This window comes from Lissotriton vulgaris, assembly GCF_964263255.1.
Source record: "Lissotriton vulgaris chromosome 9 unlocalized genomic scaffold, aLisVul1.2 SUPER_9_unloc_2, whole genome shotgun sequence".
NCBI classification, from domain to species: Eukaryota; Metazoa; Chordata; class Amphibia; order Caudata; family Salamandridae; genus Lissotriton; species Lissotriton vulgaris.
Genome location: NW_028240617.1, coordinates 2,279,543 through 2,306,605, shown reverse-complemented (window position 1 = coordinate 2,306,605; position 27,063 = coordinate 2,279,543). Strand labels below are relative to the sequence as shown.

The window sequence follows — 27,063 nt, the reverse complement described above, 5'->3', positions numbered from 1 at the left end:
GCAAGTAGATAGTCCAACTGCTCCAAACCACTGTGTGTTTGCTTGGGCATCTGTGGGCATATTTATAACCAGAAGGTACCGAGTTTGACGTAAGGTTAGACATAATAACGTCATCAAAGAGTCTCAGTTATTTGAAAACTCCATGAGTTCTTGGACAAATCAATATTCAAGCAAGAGGAAGTCCCTAGCTGCTGAAGCCTAGTTTTTCCAAGAAATCGTTGTGGATTTTCGGAACTAGTGGAAGTAGCCATGCCGTATTTGGAATGCATGAGCTATGTCTTAATATGGTTATGATTTCTATGCCTATATAAGGATAGGGTGATTTATACCTATATATGAGCATGAATCGGGAAAATTACACTAGGGTCCTAAAATGCTATACAACAAATTCAATAGTTAGCTTATTTCAACGATTCAATCCTCATGCCTTTCGCTGTGACCATTTACACCAGGTGAAGTTAGTCAAACATGTAGCTTCGTCTGATTTACACATATAGCATTTTTTTCTTATTTAACATCTAAAGCTATACATTCAGATGTATTCACACAAAACATAAAAATAAACTATTGACTATCCCCCAGATGCATCAAGCATCCATTTTGCGATTCCTTATTAGCGAAAAATAAGGATTCGCTAACAAGGAATAGCAAAATGCTATGCATGAAGAAATCGCAAAAGAAATTGCGATTTCTTAATATTCCCTAATTGCAACTCGCAAATTGCGACTCGCAATTAAGGAATACCTCCCCATTCATTCCTATGGGCATAGAGGCCCATAGGAATGAATGGGAAGACATTCTCAATTTGCGATTCGCAATTAGCGAATCGCAAATTGAGAATGCAATTTTAAGGGTGCAGGGGCGTTCAAAGGACACCCTGTTGCACCCCTGAAATTAATCTGTCCACATATGTTGCGCTAGCACATGCCCTAAGGGCATGTGTGTGCGCAACATGAAACTTTGAAAAATGCACAAAAGTGCATTTTTTAAAGTTTTTGCAAATTACCATGAAGTTCAACTTCATGGTAATTTGCTCCCCCTATTAGCGAAATCGCTTGTTTTTTTTACTTTGTTGCATTGCATTTAAGGAATCTCAATTTGGGATTCCTTAAATGCAATTGCAATTTAAGGAATCTCAATTTAGAGATTCCTTAAATTGCGATTTTTGCATTTGGGATGATGAATCCCAAATGCAAAAATACCAGTCGCAAAGGTGCAGATTCTGAGAATCTGCCCCTTTGCGATCAGATTTTCCTTTCAGGCATCTGGGACTACATGTATTCACTCCTCATCACCAGCAATAAGAAACAGTTCCAAAATATGATTCCCCATAAAATCCTGCCCAGCGTGCATAATCATACGAAGAACTATGCAAATGGCTCCTGGGTTCATCTCTTCCCAGTCTGACTGGGGTGCCTACATCCCATCACCTTAGTGTTTTGATCTCCAAACGAATATACCACCCTCCCCCGGGATAGTGTTCATACACTTTTCCTCCATCTTGTGTTGTCATCAAATTTAGCCAAAGAGGAGAACATTTTCTAGTGTGAAAATCATTCGTGAGCAGCACAATCTGTGACCACATTTCTTGTGGCACTGGTGCATTTTTTAAGTTCTTTTTCTAGGGTGTCTCTAATAAGGACCCTGTGCTCCTCTCCTTTCCTTTGAAAAAGGCAATATTATTTATACAGAGGCTTTCAAGGTGCACTAATGGTGAAAGACAAAAAAACAGGTCGGGACTTCTCACACCATGGCTTATTTTTGCATCTCACTCCAAACATGACGTTGAGTGATACGACTTAATACATATCTTATATTTTGGACTGAAGTTGTAAACCTGATGGTCAAACAAGCTGTTGTGTTTAATGTATAAAAATGTACCATATATGAGAGTGGCTGTGTATCACTGTGGGTCCTTCTAGCTGTCTGCCGTGTGAATAATATGACAGTGACAAATCCCTATGTGGATATTTACTCCTCCCAATAGACTGTCAGTGCATTCTCGCACCCTAAAATCCTGGGTAAAATGTCTTCCTCGCAGGTCCTATATAATGACCCATCCCATAAAGTCAACCACCTTTGTCTGAGATGAAGAAAAGTGAATGTGAATTTTGAGAATGTATAAATAAAGGTGGATCCTAACTATCTCCTACTTCCTTTTCAGTGATGAAGAGAAGGAATCTTCCGCAGCCAGGGGCCTTGTCAAGCCCTTGGTTTTCCGACATTACGTAGAAAAACGCAAGTCAACCAGCAAAGCGAAGGTACACGCAATTTCCGCGAGCCCTGAACCAGTGGATGCTAAAAAGGCCAACATGGCGCCTGCCCCCAAGGCCAAAGCACTTCGCAAGGATAAAATGCCCAAGTTCCTAGTGGTGCTGCCCGATGGGGCCGTTTTTATTTAGTATCCTTCAGAGGTGTGTATGTATGGACAGAATGTGTGCAGTGTTGTTGATTAATGTATGCATTTATCTGTTTTATAGAACCCTCATAGTGTGTCTGATTCTCAGAGCCCTTTGCACTCTTGAGTTGACCTGAGGAGCACGAATGATAATATTTTCATGCACACATATATGTTTGAGTTTCACAGAATCTGGATGTCTATTTAAATTTTAAAAAAAGAACTCGTTCTTCAGTAAATCTGCTCCCAGATAGAGGGAGGCGGTGTTACAGGGCAGGAATGTCCAGGTTTATTTATAAACATCTACAACGGATTATGTTATTCTGTATTCACAAACAATGCCATTCCCAACCTGGGCGCATTTCAAAACTTATACTTGCTCTATTAAAAATGGAATTCACAACACAATACCAAGAGTACTCCATTAAAAACTGTGACAGTCACAGCTTTCAAGGAAAGCTTTGTACATTTTGGAAAGTTAAAAACTTACTTCAGACATAAGAGTAAACATATTTGATTGCTTCAAAATCTTTAGTAACAGGTAAACGAGCAGTGCTTATAGTATGCACAAGCTCACACAGTGTGGCAGTGAAATGATTACAAGTATGTACTTATGTAAATAGACAAGAGATCAGGGTGCGACAGAGATTTTAGCTGGTACATGGTAAATTAGATGTAGCCAACCAGCTTAGTTTTGACAAAGAAGTATTAGTCCTGGTCTAATTGTCCAAGGTGTTGACAGTGTTTCAACCCCTTTACAGTTGAAGGGTCATCACCAGGACATGAAATATTGGGAGGAGAAGCAAGAAAAGCAGTTGTGTACTAGGGCGGGAAAGTGCTTTGTAAGAGTAGACAAGTTCAGGAAGGTGCCCTAAGTCTGACAGGTATGCCCAGGTGTAGGTTGTGAGCTTGCAGTGCCATAGGACTCAAGTTGTGCCTCCCTTACACGTTGTAAGTATAGAACCAGTCTTGGGGGGTCATTAGGATGGAGGACTTTCCGCATCCTCCGGGCCGGCGGAAGCCACCGCCGGCCCGGAGGATGCGGAAAATCCTCTGCGGACCCACCAGGACCCACCGCCACATTAGGATGGCTGGTGGGTCATGGTTTAGGTCCGCAGCTTTTCCGCCGCGGCTGGCTTACAACCGCGGCGGAAAAGCACTAAAATGGTGAATGGTGTCTCTTAGACACCGTCAGCCAGATTAGGATGTGCTTGGGAACATGCTCTTCCGCGGCTGCTTTTCCGCCGTGGAAAAGCATGTGTAACTGCACTGCAGTGGCCCATTGCGGGCCCCCTAGGTGTAGTGGGGGGTGGGGGGTGCACATGGGGGGTACCTATGGTACCCCCCTGTATTTGCGTGCACAATGCAGCAGGCACCGCGCGGTGCCTGCCACTTTGTGCACGCAAATGCTGTGCATGCATTTTTAACATTGCTGCGGGTGCAGCTTGAAGCTCCACCCGCAGCAATGTTGAAAATAGAGGATGTGACCGCCACCCTGGCGGTCACATCCTTATCTGCACAGAGGGAACGCCGCAACCCATGCGGACGTTCCCTCATGCTCTGGGGTCGCGGACGGACTCAAGTCCGTCCGCGATCCTAATGACCCCCATAGTTTGCTTCTGTTCACATATGGAGGGGATCTGCCCTGGCAATCCGCAGGGGCGTAACAAACGCCCCTGCAGGCCCCGCGGTGCGGGGGGGCCCACTCCCTTCAGTAAATGAAGGGGGCCCGGCAATCCGGTTGAACTGTTTCCATTGGAGAGGACCATGACTGGTTTGTGTTGACTGGTCTTTGTCTAGAAAGGCACAGTGTTTGAGTTTTCACGGGGTGTAGCCCAAATAAAAACTTCCCGGCCTGGGTCAATAGAACAGTACGTTGTACAATATGGTCGGGGTAGCTAGAGCTTTAAAGAAAGAATCTTACAAACAATTAGGTAGAGAAAGATCACCACACACTCGAGCAAACGTCTTGAAAAAAGGGAAATATTTAATTTCCTAGTATTTGTAACATTGAATGCAATTAGTATTCAAAGCATAAATTAATTGGTTACCAAGTACTCTTTGATGATGCTCATCAGTGTGAGAAGAGGGAAAGGTACTGGAATAGTGAAAGTGAGTTGGCAGGTGAGGGACAGGGTAAAGGTGTTTGTGACATATAATACAATACACACTATTCACAAGTAGACCTTTACAGCCAAATAACGGTCAATCAGTTCGTGGGTATACATTGCTCATATATATCCTGTAGTTTATAACATTTTAGTCCTATGAGCATGTAAGAGAAAGTACGACGGTCTACGTTTCGACCCCAGTGACAAGGAGGATGACCTCACAGCGGGGTCTTCATCGGGACGGAAGGGGTACTTGGCATGAGAAGAGACGGGGACCGTTCACTTCATCGAAGGGCTCCAACAGGGCTCCTTAAATTTTAAACCTGGGATCACAGGGGTCCAATTCTCCTGTTGTCCAAAAGAAATGAATCTGATGAGTTGAATGAATGGCCTGTAGCTCCAAACAGCGGGGGTCCTGAGCGATCTCTTTCTGGTTGCAAAATCGGCAGCTGAGGCGTGCACGCTCTCGTAGTGCAGCAGCTCAGTCAAAGAGTGTAGAAAGGCACAGTGGGCATAAAACGATGGACTGGAATGAGGCCATGAGCGATCACCATGGGCTGGGTTTAATACTAGCATTCTTTCCATCTCTTGGCTGTTTATTGCAGTAGATGCCTTATGTGTGATGTGTAGGCGTAGATGTGGGCACAGCCCTTGCTCTGCCACTGCCAACGCCTGAGTGGGCCGGAACTGGTCTGGGGATGTTTCTGTTCCTGTTTGGATTGGACTTGGTCTGGTAGTTTGAGCTGGTCTGTTTCTATTGGCATTGGACCAAGACTAATTTGCATATAGCTGATCTCTTTCTAGAGTGGCACGGTTGGGAAAAAAATTATGACCCTGAATGTAGCCCTGAGCGATCTCCAGTGCATGAGGTTAATTAAAAAAAAATTCTCACTTCATTATTTTTTCCACTAATTACTCAGCTAACAAATTATTGGGAAGTGGCCCACTCTTTGTTCTACTACTGGATAATAGTTGAACGATTGGGACTCTATAACGCATCTCCCATCATGTCAGACTCTAGTCTCTTTCCAACATGGCCGATTCCTCTGAGACATGCAATGTTGTGTTGTTGACCTCTGATGTATTTTTGAAGCCAGCTGTTTTTCCAACAGCAGCTGTTACCGCCCGTTCCTTGATGGAAACATCGACTTCACCTCCATCCGGGACTTGCTTAAGGGGGAAACATCGGATTTTCGCAGCTAAAGTTTCTAATCTATAGTCAATGAGTAAATACACACTGCAGCTGAAGATCCTATCCATAAGGCTGCGACCTTTCCTTTGTCCCTGTGAGGAACTCCCTGTTTGCTCCTTGAGACTTATTAGAAAGTAATCATTTGCATTTCTTAGATAACGTTTTACTCTCTCAAAAACATTTTGTAGAATCTATAATTATTCTTGAAGCAAAACAAACTTTGCCCACCCCCCAACAATTTTTTTTACCTGCGGGATATTACGTGAACATGTGCCTGAGTTGATTGTATTTCTTGTTTTATATAGTTATAGCTGTGCCCAGACTAATGCTTTAGAGATCTTTCCAGTGGAAAGAGTGGGGGTCTAGCAGCAGATATGAAGGTGAAAATGTCATGCAACACAGGGAAAACATACATTTTCATTGGGTGACTTGAACCATGTCTATCATCTCCAAAGAAAATCAAAGGAATGTTGTAGCACTTGCCGTTTCAGTGTTTGATTGAATCTCAAATAGTTGACCTTCATACTACAGTGTAATGGAAGAAGTTCCAGTGTGAGATACCTTGAAAGAAGTATTCTTCCCCCAAACATTAGTACACAGTAGGGTGTATTAGAAGTCTGTTTTGGGTGGACAATTTTTGGAGTATGGTCATTATAGTTCACCCATCATGGCTGGAAGGAATGGTGGGGGCTCATCTGTGAATGGTGTAATCCACAAGGTACAAGGTTTGGAATCCTGAAGTTTGTTTGATTGGGAGCCCATAGAGAGTTCAGAAGAGATATGCAGCCAGATTCATCATTGTAAAATCGGCTCACAAAGGGCCAGATTCTGAGAATCTGGCCGTTTGCGAGCGCAATTTTTGCATTTGAGATTCATCATCCCAAATGCAAAAATCGCAAATTGCGAAATCGCTGAATTGCGAGGAATTGCATTTAAGGAATCTCTATTTGAGATTCCTTAAATGTAATTCATGAACCATTTTTGAATTGCGAAATCGCTATTTTTGGCCGCTATTTACCGCGAAGTCGGACTTCGTGGTAAATAGCGAAAACTTAGAAAAATGCACTTTAGTACATTTTTCTAAGTTGTATGTTACACACACACATGTCCTTTGGACATGTGTGTGCGCAACATCAGTCTACATTTACATTTCAGGGGTGCTACAGGGTATCCTTTGGACACCCCTGGCACCCTTGAAATTGCATCCTTATTTGCGATTAGCAAATTGCTAATCGCAAATAAGGAATGACTCCCCATTCATTCCTATGGGCCTCTAGGCTGTAGGAATCGCAAATAATATTGCGATTTCTACATGAATCCCGTTTTGCGAGTCATTAATAGTGATTCCTTAATATTCGCTATCAAGGACTCGCAAATCGGGACATTGATTAATCTGGCTGATGGTCTGTTTGAAGCATAGGAGGAGGTGGGCCATGCAATATTGCACTCTATGTAGGTTGGTCATAGTCTCAGCCTGTAGGCCCTTCAGAAATCATCCTAGTAATTGATTATGGGGACACTAGCAGCCACATAATAGTTAACTTGGAGGAAGGAGAAACAGAAGCAGTATTTTAATAGTGGTCATAACTACCTTAATTATTTGTTGCGTAATCATTGCAAAATTCCACAACATTCCTCATATTCATACTTGAAGAGTAATTTGACATTTAGCACTTTTGGACGTGAGGGTGCATTTTGTGCAAGGAAATTGAACTAAATGCAACAAGAGCATGACTAGTAGCGCGAGCAGCCAATTGTGCTCACTAATTGTGCTCTTGCAGTAGAATTTTACCCCCAACTTTCGCCCAGCATTTAGCGCTATTTCCCTTGCTCAAAATGCACCTGTGCATCCAAAATGTACACAAGGATGCGTTTTTCCGTAAAAAAAAAGCACTAAATGGAAAACAACATGAACAGGAGGGTGAGCAGAAGCTCACACTCACTGTTGTTGTCCTTTTTTTCTTCAAATTAATCTTTAATACACAAGCAGGCATAATCGCGTAATTATTTATAAATCCTCAAGAAAGAGTAATCCGCAATTACCTAAAATTACTCTGACTACTACAGCAGAATTTAAATGTTGTTGTCCAAACCTACAGGATCCCTTGTAGGATTTTGGGATCCACACATCCGTCGTATTCCGATGATCTGAAAACAAATTTTAACATCATAGTTCCAAAACATTATAAACACAGTCACTGCATTAGGCTTCCTTATCACCTAGACAGTGCAAGATTAGTTTGAGCTCCTGTAAAGTAGAGGCATTGAGTCAGAGGGACCATCTCACTCCAGTTCATTAAGAACTCTGTCTCTATTCCTGAAGTTTACACCTGCAAATCATTGATTTCAGGTGTATTAGTCTGACTAGTTCAATGGAGGAAAAACAAGACTATAACACACAAAATTTACAGGGCTTTCTCAGAAAAGTCAAAGATGGGCAGCAGTGTCCGTAATGACCAGGAGGAAGTTAGTCACCCTAGAATTGGTGCATTCTGTACAATAAATGATCTACAGTTGTACAACAAGATCCTTGGAGCCATAATCCTCAGTTTAAACCTATCAAATCTCTCTCAAATCAGAAAGCATCTAATATCTTTTGGAATACAAACATCTTGTCCAGGCCCTCCTTGCCCCATTGTAAGGAAGGATTTCCAACACTATCTAATCCATTTTGCAAACACAATTCTGTTCATTAGATTCTCTTTTACCCATAAATCTAAAATAGTTCCAAAACTTTGAATTTCAGAGGTAGTTTATTCTTCTGGGGAAATAAAGAATTCATGGATTCACTTTTAGAGACTTCTGTAGAAAACTTTAAATTTCCTAGTACTTGTTCTGCAGAAATGTGGACTAGGCCAGATTGCAGACTGTACCCATGATCCTTGGATTAAGGAAAGAGAAAGCGGTAAGGACCCTGTTGCCACGATGTGTCCCCATTGCCACTTGTTCTAGGGAAAGGACACCTTGATCTTGAGGTAGACCTTAGACCATAATCTTATGAAACTGAATATCTGGAAATATGAAGTTTGGATATTGGTGGCACATTGAAACACATGTGAGTCCTCTCATTAACACCAGAGCAAATTCAGATTAATACTTTGAGAAGCCATGCCTTTCAACATAGGTCCAGAGTGGAGAAGTGTGGCTCAATGATTAGAGCGGCAGACCCTGATGCAGAGGTCTAGCCCGGGACCAGGATTCAATTCCCTGCCTCGGCGAGTCTTGGGCTCAAAAATTCCACAGACCTGATAATTCTCGCCTCAGTGCCTATTCCAATCATGGAGTCCCACTCTGCAACTCTGGGCAATAGCTTGCTTAATCTCCACAATGGACCCCACAACGCTTTGGATGCCTGGCCTCCACCTTGGGGGTGCCCAGGAGTGGACGCCTCACAGGGAAAGCCAGGATGGGTTCCACAGCGGTATTCGTACAAGCGCCTTGAGACCCTTGCGGGTGAGTAGTGCGCTATACAAGTATCAATTTACAATTTACTGTAGCAATCCTTGATGCTAGTGTGATGAGCACTGGTCCATGCAGAAGAGACTCAGACAGTTTCAGGCAGAATGAACAACACGGAACCCACACAAGATGCACGTAACCCAGGACTCACCCAAGCTCTTAAAGACTTATGAGGGTGCTGTCACTCTATACTCTTGAGGAATGCCCAGGTTTGTGGCAGCAAACCAGCTATATGGTGCTCCCTGGTTCTCTTCCAGATTCTCTTCTTAGAACTTAAATTAAGGCCATTATGCAACACATGGATATCAACATAGCCACCAGCCATGGGTTTTCAACTGCTTTAACTCTACAATGCACTGGCTGATTGGCGTGAGCACAGTTTGAGAATATACCGCTCTACTGATGATGCGTGCCAGGCTGGCAGCACAAATGTAACATGCATGAGACTTTGTATGCTTCGCAAATGCATGTTTGGAGGACACGTTGCTGAAGGAGCATTCATCCTCAATGTCATATGTTTCCATTCTATCTTCTCATCTCCATCTAACGTCCCATGCACCTGCTGTGACATCACATGAATGCGTTGCATGGAGGCCATTTTGATTTTGGAAACCAAGTCATTGGAAGCATTTGAACTACATGTATGTGTGTCCTCATTGCACATCAAAACAATTGAAAGTATTGACATTTTTGTGATTCAGTGCCATCTCTCAACAAATGGCAAAAGCCACTGTTGATATAAGTGTGGTGGAGGTATTTTAAAACTTCATGCTTGAAAATTGAATTGAACGTTGGTGATGTTCAATGTCATGCATGCGCATATTTTTATTGGCAAACTTCTCAGGAATTACCAACTATAACGTTGTTGACCATCTGTGAATCCACCAAAAAATAGTCTTTTGACTGTAATCATTCACATTTCAACACCATACTTATTGAGCTAGGGTGGCAGCTAATATGTCTCAGCCCCCACAGTTTCTCTCAGAAAATGATGATCCTCTGTTACCTCTAAAACATTGGAAGCAATTGTTAAACAGTTTTTTTACTAGCAATTGGAGGGGAAAAGTACTCTGCAATCAGGAAGCAGGCTATTTTACTTCACAATTTGGGAGTTGAAGGGGAAAACATTTATGAGAGTCTGGATGTTATTCTTGTGGACAATGCTGAAAGAGAACCCAGCAAAGTGTATGACATATCCGTTTAAATGTTGGAGAGACTCTTTGTATCACAGATAAAGAGACACAAATTGGAAGTTATGTAGCATCCCTGAAAACATTGGCAAATACTTGTGAATCTGATACTCTTAAAGACTTGTTAATAAGAGATCAATTGGTGAGATGTACCAATAACCAAAAGGTGTAAGAGACACTTCTCACTAAAAATCCTAATCTCACGGAGGCTGCAGCTGTATAGAAAATGCAATTATAAATGTAAGCAGAAAAATGTGGGTGAGTCGAGTGAATTTGCAAATGAAATAAACACAAGACAACTTTAATGATTCCATTTAACGTACTAACGTTGACAATAGAGTTATCAACATAGAATGTAAGGATCAACGGAGCAGGTGTTACAGGTGTGGGAGTGAAGGTCATCTTTCTAGCAGTGCAGGTTGCTTTGCCAAGTTTGCGACTTGGAAAAAATGTGGGAAAAATGGTCATTATAAGCGCATGTGTCGCAGGGGAAAAGCACAAGGTGTGAATTGCCTTGATGATGAGAAGAACATGGGTTTAACAATTAGAAAGCATGGAGAAGTTGATTGTGTATCTTTAAGTATGTCTGAATGTGAGATCAGAGTTGATGGAAAGAAATTGATAGTATTAGTGGATTCAGGTTCGCCCTATATGATGATTGGTGGCAAGAATTGGAGCAATATAGTTAGAGACTATAACCTTCTGATGTAAATCCTGTGGGTTAAGGGGATACCAAAAGTGACGTAGTGGTTCATTTTGTAAGGAAAATTCAATTTCAGAAAAGAAAGACAGTAGGGAAAGTCTCTGTAGCCAAGCATGGTGACAATATGCTTTGGTGGCCACACCACGGAGATATGGGAATAACTGTTGATCCTATTCATCTGAATGACAATTACTTTTGTCGAACACTGACCTTGTTAGTGATATTTGGGGGCAGTTTCCAAAGGTGTTTGAAGGTGAGCTCAGATTGCTCAAAGATTTTGAACACAAAATCTTTTTGAAGAAAAATGCTGTACCAAGTGCGCCCAGAGACAAGTATCCAACATGATGTTGGGACCACTTGATGAAGATCTACAGAAATTACTGTGCTTATGTGTGATGGAAGAAGTTGAGTCTATGATTGGCTTGCTCCAGTAGTTTCATTGATGAGCAATTGAGGAAAGAAAATCAGAATGTGTGTTGACCAGCATGATTTGAATAAGCACATTGGGGTAGACCATGAGCCATTACAAAATAGCACAGAGACCCTTGAAATGATAGATGATGCAACGTTGTTTAATGTAATGGATCTATCTTCTACATATAACCAAACTTCTCTGCATGAAGTCCAAACACATAACCTCCTTTGTTACACCTCTGGGAGCATGCAGGTTTTTTTACTGAATGCCCTTGGATTAGCGTATGCAGGTGCATGTTTTCAGAGGGTGGTGCAGATACTAATGGATGGTCTACCAAGGATCCTATTTTTTCATGACAATATCTTGATATATCATCGATACAGGTTTTCGAATGAAAGAACTTTAAAAATGGTTGCTTCAGTTACATATTTTGGACATACCATCTCAGAAGAGGGGATAAGTCCTAAGACAGATTTGGCAAAGAGCATTGTTGGAGCACTTTTGACAGAGAACAGGGACCAGGTACTCTCATTTTTGCCTATACGTCATTGCTAATTTGGTAATTTGTCCCAACCTATGGAAAGGAGCAAAGTTTGACTGGACCAGTGAGTGTGAGGATGTGGTTAATTCTAATTAAAAAAGAAAATGGTGCATTGTCACTTTGAATAATATATGCAAACTATATTGTCAACTGATGCAGGCCTCAATAGATTGAGTGCTGTGCTTTCACAGGTTGTGGATGGTGAGGTAAAACGTAAAGGTAAAGCATTTTCTTCATACTTACTGAGATGAGTGGAAGAATGCTACTCTGTAATCAAGTGAGAAGCATTAGCTGTCTATCGGGCAGTACTCCATTTCAAGTTCTTTCTTTCAGGATTTCCATTTCCGGTGAGATAAGATTATTGCTCCGTCTTGTCCCAGATCTTTACTTGTAAATGTGGCGAGAATTTAGCTCCCAGGATAAGAAGATGGACAGACAATTTGGTTCAATACAATTTTTGTATTGATTGCATACCTGGGTCCAAGAACAATGTTGCATATTGTTTGTCTCGTCTGCCTAGCATAGACGAATGTAATGTGGAAGAGCCTTCTTTGGTAGGGTGGGTGATATGGTTGGAAGTTGAGAATGGGATAGTGCATTGAAAGCGGGTGAGACCTTTTTGGTTCTGAGGGAACTTATCATAAAAGGGTGGTCTGATGTCAATTACATTTTGGATTTAGTGATGAGCTCAATATAGTGGATGAGAAAATCTGTAGAGTGTTTCACGTTGTTCCACCTCTGAGACTGAGAGACAAATTGATCAACCTAGCACACAAAGGGCACTCTGTAGGAATCTAATGAAGGCAAGACAGCGTAAGTGATATTGTTGGCCTGAATGGATCATCAGGTGAAGGGTGTGGTAAAGGACTTTTGGCAGTGTGCGAACCATGACAAGTCCAGAATGACGCATAGTGCCCTTCATTCCTTTAGCAACCATAGGTCCATTTGATTTATTGCCTCAAAATGAACACTATGTTTAATTAATATTTGATTATAGATCTAAATGTGTGATGTGCAAGTGTGTTGCTACTGTTAACACAAGAATGGTGATTACGTTCATCAAGGAAGAATTATTTTGTGAAGGTGTTCCAGGTCATTTAATTGTAGCTAATGGTGTTCAGTTTATTTGCCATGAGATGCGTGAGTTTGCTCTTGACCCTGAAATCAACACAGATTGGTGCATTTGATGCTTTAATCCTCTGCACCACCAGAGGAGTCTTCCACCACAGTCATAGCCCATTGGGGCAGTATCAGAGCCAGCATAGAGAGGGCGAGTTTATATCTGGCAGGTCAACGCTGAATAAATGCCCATCATTGCCTTACAGGGGATAGCACTACTAACGCCACTAGGGCAGCAGACAGCTCTTGTTTCAACTCTTCCCAGAATGGCTGAAATCATGCTACACACCCTCAACATATGCCCTCACTATTTCCTCAGCTGTAGTTTTGTCCAACCATCAGACCCATGGAAAACAGTTCACTATGCTGAACATTATTTAATCTGTACCAACCTCAGAATGACCTGAATCCCTACTTCTGTTGGGTGAGTCCAAGCTTCATCTCATTCTCTGTCCTCTCTGAGAGTCAGGATCAAATGGAAACCCCGCTCCACCTCAAATCTTGTACAGTATCGGGCATATTAAACATAAGGCTCCCTTAAATGTTTGAGGTTGGCCCAATCCGAATTAGGCTTAATCACTGGAAGTTAAACCATGTGCAAATCACTCTTGGTCTTGCCCCAAAAAGGACAGACCAACTTAAAGTATACCGCCATGTACACAGGAATGTGAACTTGGTGGTTTTTGTTCTGTATCGGAGAGAAAACTTTCCTACAGAAATTAAAATGGGAAATCGGTGTTTTGGGATCCCCCCTCTTTATCTTCACATCCATTTAATGTATCAGCACACACATTTCAATGAAGGAGCCAAAGAGGGTGAACCTTTATTTGGAAAGGTTTCTTGCAGATTCGTTGAAGAGTGCCAAAGTTATAAAAGAAACAAAAATGCCTTTCGTATGGAAAGTCAAACCTAACTATAACTACATAGTGGTGACCACCAGTGTGTAATATAAATATATATATATATATACTCTTTGTACAGGCTTATTGACTAAATAGCCTCAACATAGATAAACACATGGTGTATGAAGAATGTGCATCTGGAGAAGTGACAAATGTTTCCAATTTCAAATGATCATCCACGAGGTAATAAGGAAATATTAATCTTATTTCATAAAGATGAGTTTCTAAGTACTTGACTTGATTCATCAGCTATCCATCTGGACACATAGCTGCCTGTCAGATACCTCATTCTCTTGGATCCACAAGAACCTACACCTTTCTCTTTGAAGACTCACTGCCGCTCTCAATGATAGCCTCTTTCGTCAATGATGGCCAAGGATGTGTGTATTACACCAATCGGCACAGGTGAGAGATGTTCACTTGTCTTGATTTGCATACTTTCCTGATGTCCTCATGATCCATGCCACAATACCTTATATTTTTATAATGCTAAATGATATGTCTGTGCAGAATTTCTAATTTCCTACTACTGGACTAAGTGGTGTTTTTCTATAGTTTGCCTTGCATCAATGACTTGCCATTTATTAAATGTATAGGTTGCCCTTTGTTTTTGAATGAACAATATTTAATTTGTGAGAGATTTTGTGGTTCTCTTGAAAATATATTTAATAATTTGACTTATTCACTGACAGGCAGACCTGAAGGTTAAGTAGAGACCAAGACATTGAAGTGGGTAGGGTAGTGGTAGACCAGAGAGTCCTTATATACCTTATAATAACCCTGTATATATGTTCATTTGTGTACACTGCGGTCAGCTGGCCAACAGAACACATTGGAAGAGTGGAGAGGCATGTTGTCCATTACATCTTAACGCTAAAAACAAACAGTGCTCTCCTCGTAACCTTCTTCTGACCACACCACCAGGACAAAGCTCTCCCAAGTCCTATCAATGGATGCCACTCCCTCCTATTGAGCTTTCTCTAGAATTGATTACAATTGTGAGTGACTGATCTCTGGGGCAAGATGAAGCCACTGCATCCACCTGTCACACTGTTTGTGAAGGTCAAATTGGAGAATCTGAGTTTGGTGATCCTCTCTGGTAACTCTGCAAGATTGACCCAGAGACATTGCTAACATATTTGACTCCCTAATGGACAGTGAAGTGCTCAGGCTTGGAAGCCTTGGACTGTGGCTGAGAGTGGTGACTAGAAATGGGGAAGAGACGTGGTAGGCACAGAAGGGTAATTCTTTTATGCGGAGTTTATAATTTGATATTGGATGGGCAAATAAAGACAAGTGGAATGCAGTTTTTGCTGTACACAGTACATGCAAGGTCTTTTAGAACATGTGTGTGATAGACTGATTGCAAACTGTGGGGTCGATTAGGATCGCGGACGGACTTGAGTCCGTCCGCGACCCCAGAGTATGAGGGAACGTCCGCATGGGCTGCGGCATTCCCTCATGTGCGATTAGGATGTGACCGCCACCCTGGCGGTCACATCCTGGATATTTAACATTGCGGCGGGTGCTGCTTCAAGCAGCACCGGCCGCAATGTTAAAAGTGCATGTGTAACATTTACATGCACAAAGCAGCAGGCACCGCGCGGTGCCTGCCGCATTGTGCATGTAAATGCTGGGGGGTACCATAGGTACCCCCCATGTGCACCCCCCACCCGCCAACACCCTGGGGGCCCGCAACGGGCCCCCAAAATCAAAAGTACACATGCTTTTCCACGGCGGAAAAACCGCCGCGGAAAAGCATGTTTTCAAATGCTTCCTAATTTGGCCGGCGGTGTCTGATAGACACTGCCAGCCAAATGAGAGCTTTTCCACCGCGGTTGTAATCCGACCGCGGCGGAAAAGCAGCGGACAGAAACCAAGACCCACCAGCCATCGTAATGCGGCGGTGGGTCTTTGGTGAGTCCGCAGAGGATTTTCCGCCTCCTCCGGGCCGGAGGTGGCTTCCGCCGGCCCGGAGGAGGCGGAAAATCCTCCATCCTAATCGGCCCCTGTGTTTGGACATGTCTTGGCACTAACTCACATAAGGAGGGCAAATTGTTCCCACTCCTCTCTTAATATAGGTACCTTTTCTGTGTGAAATCTAATTTAGGCAGGCATACTCTGATATAATTTGAAACATTTCCCATTTCCATTGTTAGGCAAAATGTCTAAGAATAGCCTGTGTCCCATGTCACTTAATCGAGACTTCCTTCGGGTAAAAATCCTATTACAAGAGCACAGTGAGAACACAAATAAATTGAACATGCGTGTCTGTTGTGTTTTAACACAAAATGTCTCCCTGCAGCAAAAATGCTGAAGTTCCCATTTCTCTAAATTACTCACTATTTTGTATAATTTATTTTTGCCATTTTGTTTAAATTCTACAAAAAAAGTTAAGTGGAATTCATACATGCTTACTGTTAACCAAAGTCCGACATTTCTTCATATTGCTCACTACACTCCCCAAGTGAAGGCCACTGTACTACGTGAAGATGCTAAATCTTGCATTGGCTGCCCCCAAAATCCAAAGACCAACGTTAAACGTGGAAAATTATCAAACCTTCTATTTATTGTTTTTACTTTATAGAACTGTAGAGGTGAAAGACCTAGAACATTTAGAAATCCAATAAAAGTTTTTGAAGAAACAGTCTAAAATGCAATATAATAAAGGGAGGAGGAACTGAGGCTTTTTGTAGATTTTACATTTTTAGTTTTGAATTTTGTTTTACTTATTCTTAACAGATGCAGTTTTCTACATTAGAATTTTTCAATTTTGCAAACTCCTTCTTAACGCAATGTTCCGGAAAATATTCGCTCAGTCCATAAATATCTAATTCTGTATTAAAGTATCGATCCAATATCCGGATGAATTTTTAACTGTCAGCATGTGGCCACAGGACATTCCGTTATGCGAAATTCCTGAAATTTCATTACACCTCTTTGCATAATTATGTGACATTTATGGTCAAAATGTATGCTTGGGAACAATAGAACGCGAATTGCCTTTGTTTTCGGTGCATTGGCCAAAAATTGATGCAAGACGGGATTGTGCTCTAAAACATAGCGCCAAATAACGGATTTGCATGTCACATAATTATGTGTAATTTTGCGTAATTTGGCTCAAATTTTTTATAATAATACCAATTTTACACACCCCTTATTTGGACAACATATGTGTTGTGATGTGCCTCTGAGTGTGTGTAGAGTTGTGTTAGATGTAAGATGAGTCATGAGTTTTTATAGTGGAATAATATTTTACATATTTGTAATGTTTTAAGTATGTGCATGTGCTATTTTAACAATGTTATTTGTAACAGTATCCACACTGTATGAAGACTATTTTTTCCTTTTAATTTTTTTTATTTTTTTTTAATGTTGGTCTTTACGCTTCACACAATATTTATTGCCTCCACTGGTGCATGTATGAATCCCTTGCAGGACTTGTGAGTGGCAATGTCTTTGCATGACTTACTCCAAGGTTTGGCCGCACTGTATTTCAGCTTGAATTTGCTGAAGTACTATTTAAGCAGATGGTGATATCATTTTACTGAATTGCAACTGACTTACCCTTTTGTTAGTGTGTTTTTGTGTCATCATGTTCTGTCATCGGCCTCTCCTTTGTTTTTTCTTTTCTCCTCCTACTTTGTGGTAGATATTTACCTACTTTCCAGCCACTTCTCCTTCCCAATCTGACATTTATACCTAAAAGATAGAAACACGTGTGCTTAGTTCTACATACTCTCAATGAAGAACCCTGCATATAAGTAACAGGACAGGGGTGCGCCTATGTTTACACCTTCGGGAACTGCATTTATGAGTTTGTTTAGTTCCTCAGGAGCACTGCTCATACTTATACTTATTACCTTTCTGATTTGCCCTCAATATGAGGTTGGAGTTTAATTACAATAAAGAGTAGAGACATATTGTGACCATCACAAAACATCCCTAGATAGCCATGAGTGGTTTGATAATTCTACCTAGGTAGGCATCCTACCAGATATCCCAGTGGGATGCATGCAAAGAATTATAACCAGGAGGTAAGAGAAGATTGGAATGTCTTCATAAAAGGATTTATTCAAACTACATCTTGTACTCAGTACTAGAGGCCACACCTCCATGAAACTCTGTATGAGTGGAGCGGTAAGCCCAAAGAAGTAATATATGGGAAAAGGACATTGTGATAACATTCAAGCACTTAACACTTAAGAGATAGATGTGTTCCAATGAACATCGGTTTGCAAAAAAAGGAACATGCTCTTGGTATTCGAGATGGCAGATTTTAGATGCACTCATGAAAGAGCTTACTTCTGAATAAAATACTTGAGTGATGCATAGAGGAGCTCCCAACGTACACGGAGGAGCCAAAGGAGAAGGAATGTAAGAATGATGGTGACATACACATCAAGATCCTTGACACTAGGAGGAAAACAGGCAAACCACAGGAGCAATAGAGTCCATAATATTGTTGCATGTACTATATTATAGCCTGGATATTGTTGCATGCATTAAATTGTAGCCTGGATATTGTATCACGTATTATATTGTAGCCTGGATATTATATCACGTATTATATTGTAGCCGGGATATTGTAGCATGTATTATATTGTATCCTGGATATTGTTGCATGTATTATATTGTATCCTGGATATTGTGGCATGTATTATATTATATCCTGGATATTGTTGCATGAATTATATTGTAGCCTGGATATTGTCGCATGTATTATCGTGTAGCCTGGATATTGTAGCATGTATTATATTGCATCCTGGATATTGTTGCATATATTAAATTGTAGCCTGGATATTGTCACATGTATTATCGTGTAGCCTGGATATTGTAGCATGTATTATATTGCATCCTGGATATTGAAGCATGTATTATATTGTAGCCTGGATATTGTAGCATGTATTATATTGTATCCTGGATATCGTAGCCTGGATATTGTAGGGTGTGTTATATTGTAGCCTGGATATTGTAGCATGTATTATATTGCATCCTGGATATTGAAGCATGTATTATATTGTAGACTGGATATTGTTGCCTGAATTATATTGTATCCTGGATATCGTAGCCTGGATATTGTAGGATGTGTTATATTGTAGCCTGGATATTGTAGGATGTATTATATTGTAGCCTGGATAGTGTTGCCTGTATTAAATTGTAGCCTGGATATTGTTGCATGTATTATATTGTATCCTGGATATTGTAGCATGTATTATATTGTAGCCGGGATATTGTAGCATGTATTATATTGTATCCTGGATATTGTGGCATGTATTATATTATATCCTGGATATTGTTGCATGAATTATATTGTAGCCTGGATATTGTCGCATGTATTATCGTGTAGCCTGGATATTGTAGCATGTATTATATTGCATCCTGGATATTGTTGCATGTATTAAATTGTAGCCTGGATATTGTCACATGTATTATCGTGTAGCCTGGATATTGTAGCATGTATTATATTGCATCCTGGATATTGAAGCATGTATTATATTGTAGCCTGGATATTGTAGCATGTATTATATTGTAGCCTGGATATTGTTGCCTGAATTATATTGTATCCTGGATATCGTAGCCTGGATATTGTAGGATGTGTTATATTGTAGCCTGGATATTGTAGGATGTATTATATTGTAGCCTGGATATTGTCACATGTATTATATTGTAGCCTAGATATTGTTGCATGTATTATATTGTAGCCTGGATATTGTAGGATGTATTATATTGTAGCCTGGATATTGTCACATGTATTATATTGTAGCCTGGATATTGTCACATGTATTATATTGTAGCCTGGATATTGTTGCCTGTATTAAATTGGAGCCTGGATATTGAAGCATGTATTATATTGTAGCCTGGATATTGTTGCCTGTATTATATTGTAGCCTGGATATTGTATCCTGGATATTGTGGCATGTAATAAATTGTAGCCTGGATATTGAAGCATGTATTATATTGTAGCCTGGATATTGTCACCTGCATTATATTGCAGCCTGGATGTTGTAGCATGTATTAAATTGTAGCCTGGATATTGTAGAATGTATTATATTGTAGCCTGGATATTGTAGCATGTATTATATTGTAGCCTGGATATTGTAGGATGTATTATATTGTAGCCTGGATATTGAAGCATGTATTATATTGTAGCTTGGATATTGTCACATGTATTATATTGTAGCCGGGATATTGTTGCATGTATTAAATTGTAGCCTGGATATTGTATCACGTATTATATTGAAGCCTGGATATTATATCACGTATTATATTGTAGCCTGGATATTGTTGCATGTATTATATTGTATCCTGGATATTGTAGCATGTATTTTATTGTATCCTGGATATTGTGGCATGTATTATATTGTAGCCTGGATATTGTAGGATGTATTATATTATATCCTGGATATTGTTGCATGTATTATATTGTAGCCTGGATATTGTCGCATGTATTATCGTGTAGCCTGGATATTGTAGCATGTATTATATTGTATCCTGGATATTGTAGGATGTATTATATTGTAGCCTGGATATTGAAGCATGTATTAAATTGTAGCCTGGATATTGTTGCATGTATTATATTGTAGCCTGGATATTGTAGCATGTATTATATTGTATCCTGGATATTGTCACATGTATAATATTGTAGCCTGGATATTGTTGCCTGTATTATATTGTAGCCTGGATATTGTAGGATGTATTATTTTGTAGCTTGGATATTGTCACCTGCATTATATTGTAGCCTGGATATTTTTTGCCTGTATTATATTGTATCCTGGATATTGCAGCATGTATTATATTGTAGCCTGGATATTGTAGCCTAGATATTGTAGGATGTATTATATTGTAGCCTGGATATTGACACCTGCATTATATTGTAGCCTGGATATTGTAGCATATATTAAATTGTAGCCTGGATATTGTTGCATGTATTATATTCTAGCCTGGATATTGTAGAATGCATTATATTGTAGCCTGGATATTGTTGCATGTATTATATTGTAGCCTGGATATTGTAGGTTGTATTATATTGTATCTTGGATATTGTCACATGTATTATATTGTAGCCTGGATATTGTCACCTGCATTATATTGTAGCCTGGATATTTTAGCATGTATTAAATTGTAGCCTGGATATTGAAGCATGTATTATATTGTAGCCTGGATATTGTGGCATGTATTATATTGTAGCTTGGATATTGTCCCATGTATTATATTGTAGCCTGGATATTGTGGCATGTATTATATTGTATCTTGGATATTGTCACATGTATTATATTGTAGCCTGGATATTGTCACATGTATTATATTGTAGCCTGGATATTGTAGCATGTATTTAATTGTAGCCTGGATATTGTGGCATGTAATAAATTGTGGGCTGGATGATCATGGCTGTCATTTGTTCCCATACATTTCACTTTTTTCTTTTCACGGATTAATTTTCTGGCGTGAAAAGTAAGGAATTAATCAAGAAAATGTCTCCTTTATCTGCAAACCCACAACACCTTTCACTGCTAGGAGTGGGACATTAGGTATCATGAGATCTCTACTCGTGCATATCTGCACATTCATCAATGCTCATCCCCAATGACCTTTGGAATGAGTAATCTAGAATTGTGCCACACACTTTTCTACAAGTGCCAAAGCCAACCCTTTAATTTCAAATTGAAATAGTTCAGCAAACATACAGAAGCTTGATTTTAGATGGCCATGCTGTATATGTGGTGAAAATGTTATTCAGTTAAATAATAAATATCAGTATGACTTTATGTTTGAGAAACCTGCTGCCTCCAGCTGCCTACAATATATGTTTTTACAGGTGCTCCTTGGCCATGATGGTGAATGGAGAAGGAGGCGTTCTAAGAGACGTCGATGGATGGGTGATCCATCACTGGGAATGGACGACGACAAATCCACCTTTACAATCTCTGCACTATAAGGTAAATCTATTGATAATCTCTGACACTGTATATGTCTTTTTAATAAAGTTCCTATCACCGCTATTGCAGTGGAGCTGGACAAGCATGTTAGTGTTGACCTTAATAGTTGTGAAACCCATTTAGGTTGAGATTATAGTTGAGCTTGAGGTTGCAATTGTTTATCCGTCCATTTTGCCTCCTTGTTTCTGACTCCCTACAATAGCTATGCATATTTTCCTAAAAGCTGCAAATTTCCCTAGAGATGTATACCGAATAGAGTAAGTTCATTAATGGCAGTGGATTCCATAAGTTGAGACTTCTCAACAGTGTCCCGCTTTGGTAGTGTGTTTTCTCTAAATAAAGAAAGTTTGCTGAATGAAGGGATCATGCTCTCCTGTCCCTCTCACTCCCTTGTTCCAAGGAGGACACTTGCCAAGGCCTTAACTAGCTTCATCATCCCGATGAATCCTATCAACTCAGTTCGCGATGGAGCAAGGAAAGATGCAGACATTTTGAGCATTGACAGCACTCAAAAACAATCTTCACTGATGAGACTACAGTTGTGACTTTGTCTCTGTAATACATCCGATTGAGGGAGGTAGTCACAACTGAACTTAGCTGTTGCTCTGGGTGCCAAAAGATTAATAACATCAGATTTACTGATTATCAATGTCCTTGTCAGATGCTGTTAATGGGGCCCATGGCAGATGGGGCGATTGGTCCCTTTTGTGGTGGTCGAGGTCATTTTCCACAGGTGCCCGGGAATTGTTCCTAGTATAGAATTGCAAATTGGGCCAGGTACAACCCGTTCTGCACAAAGTGCATTACTGTTCAGTGAATAAGAAGGCTTTCACTTTATGGGTAGGGGACCTCCCACTCCATCACAGACTGGATTTTCGTCTCCAGCAGGCTCACCTTCCCATTTCCCACCTGATGCCAAAGGTGAACTATCAAAGACTAACCCACTTTGAATGTGGTTGCCTTGATGGTCACTTTTGCTTCCCGTATTCAGACCAAAGCCTTGCCTAAGTGTCTCATGATGTCCTCCCATGAATTGCTAAAGATGGCGATGTAATTCCGGTAGGTTCTACATAACTCCTGCAGCCCTGAGAGAACATAGTTCACCAGATACTGAATAGTATGAAGAGCATTATTAAGCCCAAAAGGCATGACCCTAAACTGGCACAATCCCTTTGGTCTAGAGAAGGCAGCCTCCTCCTTCACAGTAGGTGCTAATGCAACCTGTAACTAGTGACATATCAGAGTGAGTAGCACACAGATGGTCCACTATCTCATTAGCACTAGGAATCAGGTGTTCACCTGGTTGAGCGCCCAGTGGTCCTTGCTTGGGCGCTCAACCAGGTGACAACTGAGTTGGCAAACAATAGTTTTAAGGGACTGAACCCAACGCCTTTCTGTGTAATTTCTCTGCAGGTAAATAAGAGAGATTGCAGATAAAAATGTACACTCCCTCCTTAGAATCTCTGATTTTTTATTGTTTTGGTAAACCTTTCCACCAACCTGTTGATTTGAGGTTTGCATGTCGTTAATAAGTGGTAGGTCACACCAGGGTGCTCCTACATGTCTCTCATACTAAAGGAGATAAAGTCAGTTCCCCGGTCAGAAGCCAAGGCAGCTCAACCAGCCTAGGATCCAACCCTTGTTCTCTAAGTATAATAAATATGTCCATTGGTCGTTCTTGCAGCTGCTTTTGGGTGGCATGTTTATAGAAATGTTCTTTCGTAGATCCAGTAACCATCCCCCACATGCATCATTGTGTCATTTTGCGAATTCTTATTTGCGAAAAATAAGGAATCGCAAATAAGAATTCGCAAAATGGGATGCATCAATTAATTCGCATTTTTTTAGCGATTCGGTAAAAATCGCAATTTTTACCGAATCGCAAGGAAAATGCGATTCCTTATGTGCGAAATCGCATTGTGCGACTTCGCAAATAAGGAAAAGACGCACATGATGAATACTCAAGTGATTGCAGTGTGGCTGCCTCTGAAACTAATGACAGACACCTGTGGGCTACTTCGAACTTGAATTTGGCAGTTTGGGGAGTGTGTGGAAGCTGCTGGACAGGTTACTGATTTCTCTTGAGATTATGGAGGCAAGCAATGTGGTTTTGGAGCCCCAGCAGCAGCAGCAGCAGCAGCAGCAACAGCAGCAGCAGCCCAGGAAAAGGAAAGTCAAATTTAGTGACAAAGAACTTGAGGTTCTAATTGAAGAAGTCACAGCTAAGCATGACCAACTTTTTGGAAAAAGTTCACTGAAAATACCTGAGGCAACGAAAAGAAAAATTTGGCTAACAATACAGGCAAAGGTCAATGCTGTAGGTGTCGCCCACAGAGACATCAGTAATCTCCAGAAGAGATGGTACGATTTGCGCAGCAGAGCAAAGGAGAAGATTGCGACACGCATCAAATCTGGAAGGAAAACTGGTGGGGGTACACCAAAAGACATACCAACTACCCCTTGGGATGAACTAGTAGAGGGGACTTTACCTACTGAAGCAGTTGTTGGAGTGTATGACATTGACACCTCAGAGCAGCCTGGAACAAGTCAAGGTAATTTTTTTTAAAAACAGGATAATGTCATTGAGTGCATGACTTGTGATTAGATCTGTAAAGTTACAAATGTCAAAAGTACATGTTTTGCCAAAGTGCATAATAAATATTGTAAATTTAAGATGAAAGAATGGCATCATGGGACATGTAGTTTTCCTCACAAATATTCTTTTATTGCTGTCCAGACAACAGGATCACTGTTAGCAATAGGTACATTCACTTCCACGATAATTTGTCATCCATGCCTCAATATAGCAGTGTCATATGTTAATCTGTGAAAGAAAAACAGGCATTGGGAATATTTTTCTAACAGGTTACTCCCACTGTCTCATTTTTAGATGCTGATTTGGATGCAGAATTTATTCAATTTGCAGAGTCTTTCACACAAGACTTATTAAATGAGGCAGAAAATAACTTTGACCCACCACCTTCACCCACTGTGGAACCACAAAATCAAAGACGCAGACTGCGTCGACTGGTAGACACTGAATCTGAGGCAGAGGAAAATGTGGACACTGCAGTTCAAAATACAACACTGAATGCAGAGCCTGCACAAAGGGTCCCAGGCAGGCGTCAAAGACTGCGACAATTCTTCCGGCGTCGCAGAGCTCCTTCACAAACTCATGAATCAATGGATGACTTTGTAAATGGCAGTGTCCTTGAGAGGAAGTTATTAAAAGTACAGCGCCTGCAAGGCAAGGACATAAGGGTTATCAAGGGGAAAATCACCAATATAGCCAAAGACATGCACAATATTAGTTCTGCACTTGTCAACATGGTCAATGTCTCTTCAGACAAAATGGAACGAATGACCTCTGCAATAGAGACACTAAGTCAAGCAATGCATGGTGACCAGGGTGCAGTTTTGCAAAGAGCAGTTGTGAGTACGCAGTCAAGCACAAGAGCCATGCACAGAATGTGCAGTAATACTTCTAAATTGATTGAAACAACAATTGGCTTCCAAAAGGAAATGATGAAATGTTATGGTGAGCTGGCATGTGGCATGAAATCAATGCAAGGCCCCATTTCAGACCACCATCAAGGCCCAAGTACAATCTATCAACCAGTGTCTGCATTCCCTGCATCTTCTTCAGACAATGCAAATGTAAATATCAAACCACCTTCAGAAAGAAGAAGTGTCAGAAATGTAGCCAAAGACACCTGCAAAAACAAAAATTCAAACCCTGTGAAGGTTAAGGCATTGGGGTTAAGAGCAAGGAAAAAGTGATTCATATGTGAATATTTTGTGAACCTTTATTTTAACAGTTAATGGTTGACAATATTAATACATTTGAAGATTTTATTCAAATGAAATTTTTGTTTCAAAATACCACATACGTTGGAATGGAAGCACACATTCACTTTCATTTGAAAAACAATAAATACCTAAGTTACAGCACATGCATGTTTGTCCTGTCTCATACCTTTATTTAAAAGTAATGCTGAGTTATCTCTGCTCTTCTTCTCCTTCCCTCTGCAGCATCAGGACCATTGATTCTAGGTTGGGGTTGGTTTGGTTGATTGTGGTTATTTGGGATGTTGTCTTCAAATTCCAATCCAAGCCCTCTTTTCATGGCAACATTGTGCAGCATGGCACAAGTGGCAACAATTTTACAGCAAACATCAGGCCGATACTGCAATGCACCTCCAGTTTTATGAAGTATTCTGAATCTGGATTTCATTATTCCAAATGTCCTCTCTATCACATTTCTGGTAGACATATGAGCTTGGTTATAATTTTGCTCTTTGCGGGTTGTTGGATTCAGATAAGGAGTCAAGATAAATGTTCTCACACCATAAGCACTGTCACCTATGGAAACATTATCAACATTTCAGTGGTTTGAAAACCTGTCAAAACATTTCTCTGTACAGTTTTAAAAAAAAAAATGATCACTTACCCAGTAAATATCCATCTCCAAAATGTCCAGCTTCCAACTTTGTAAATATGGCACTCTGTTTAAATATGTAGGAGTCATGAGCACTTCCAGGGAAACTAGCAACTAGGTCTGTGATTATGGTTTTTGAATTACAAATGGCTTGAATGTTCAATGAATGATACAATTTTCTATTCCTAAAAATGTACTCATTGTGAGAAGGTGGGCATATGGGAATATGAGTACCATCTATGCAGCCTATTACATGAGGAAAATGAGCCATATTATAGAAGTCCAACTTTGTCTGTAAAAGTTCCTGCTGAGTACTTGGAAAAACTATGTAATGCCTGATCCTCAACAACATAGCATTTAAAAAATTTCTGAAAAACCTTGAAAGGGAACTCTGTGACACCCCCCCAGCAATGGCAATCACACCTTGAAATGAACCAGAAGCCAGAAGATGTAGGCAACAAAGTACTTGGACATGAGTAGGAATGGCTTGTGTTCTTAGGGTGGGCCTCTGTAGTATAGGATCCAAATCATCAATTAATTCCAGTATGGAATCAACATTTAACCTGTACTTGTCATAAATTTCTGCCTCAGTCTGACCAAATAAATTAATGCGCACCCTAAATATCCTTTCACTCACTACCCTGCGCCTCAATGC

General features: G+C 40.5%; 2 protein-coding genes across 2 annotated transcripts in view; both read left to right on the top strand.

Annotated features, from left to right (window-relative positions):
- Positions 1 to 27,063, top strand: part of LOC147672945 (uncharacterized protein C3orf20-like) — a 160,709-nt gene that overhangs the window by 28,848 nt on the left and 104,798 nt on the right. The window contains exons 5-7 of the mRNA XM_086947892.1: positions 2,165 to 2,401; positions 14,280 to 14,435; positions 21,850 to 21,970. Coding sequence (XP_086804018.1) covers positions 2,165 to 2,401; positions 14,280 to 14,435; positions 21,850 to 21,970 — 514 coding nt within the window. The remainder of the gene's footprint in view (positions 1 to 2,164; positions 2,402 to 14,279; positions 14,436 to 21,849; positions 21,971 to 27,063) is intronic.
- On the top strand, positions 23,013 to 26,154 carry LOC147672946 (uncharacterized). The gene is made up of 3 exons (XM_086947894.1): positions 23,013 to 23,020; positions 24,221 to 24,522; positions 24,861 to 26,154. The coding sequence occupies exons 1-3, from the start codon at positions 23,013 to 23,015 to the stop codon at positions 25,748 to 25,750; spliced, it is 1,200 nt and encodes a 399-aa protein (XP_086804020.1). The 3' UTR covers positions 25,751 to 26,154.

What these genes read in the sequence shown, in the direction of transcription:
- LOC147672946 (XM_086947894.1), top strand. An exon ending in GCAGCCTGGAACAAGTCAAG is followed by an intron (nt 24,523 to 24,860) that starts GTAATTTTTTTT and finishes TCTCATTTTTAG; the next exon opens with ATGCTGATTTGGATGCAGAA.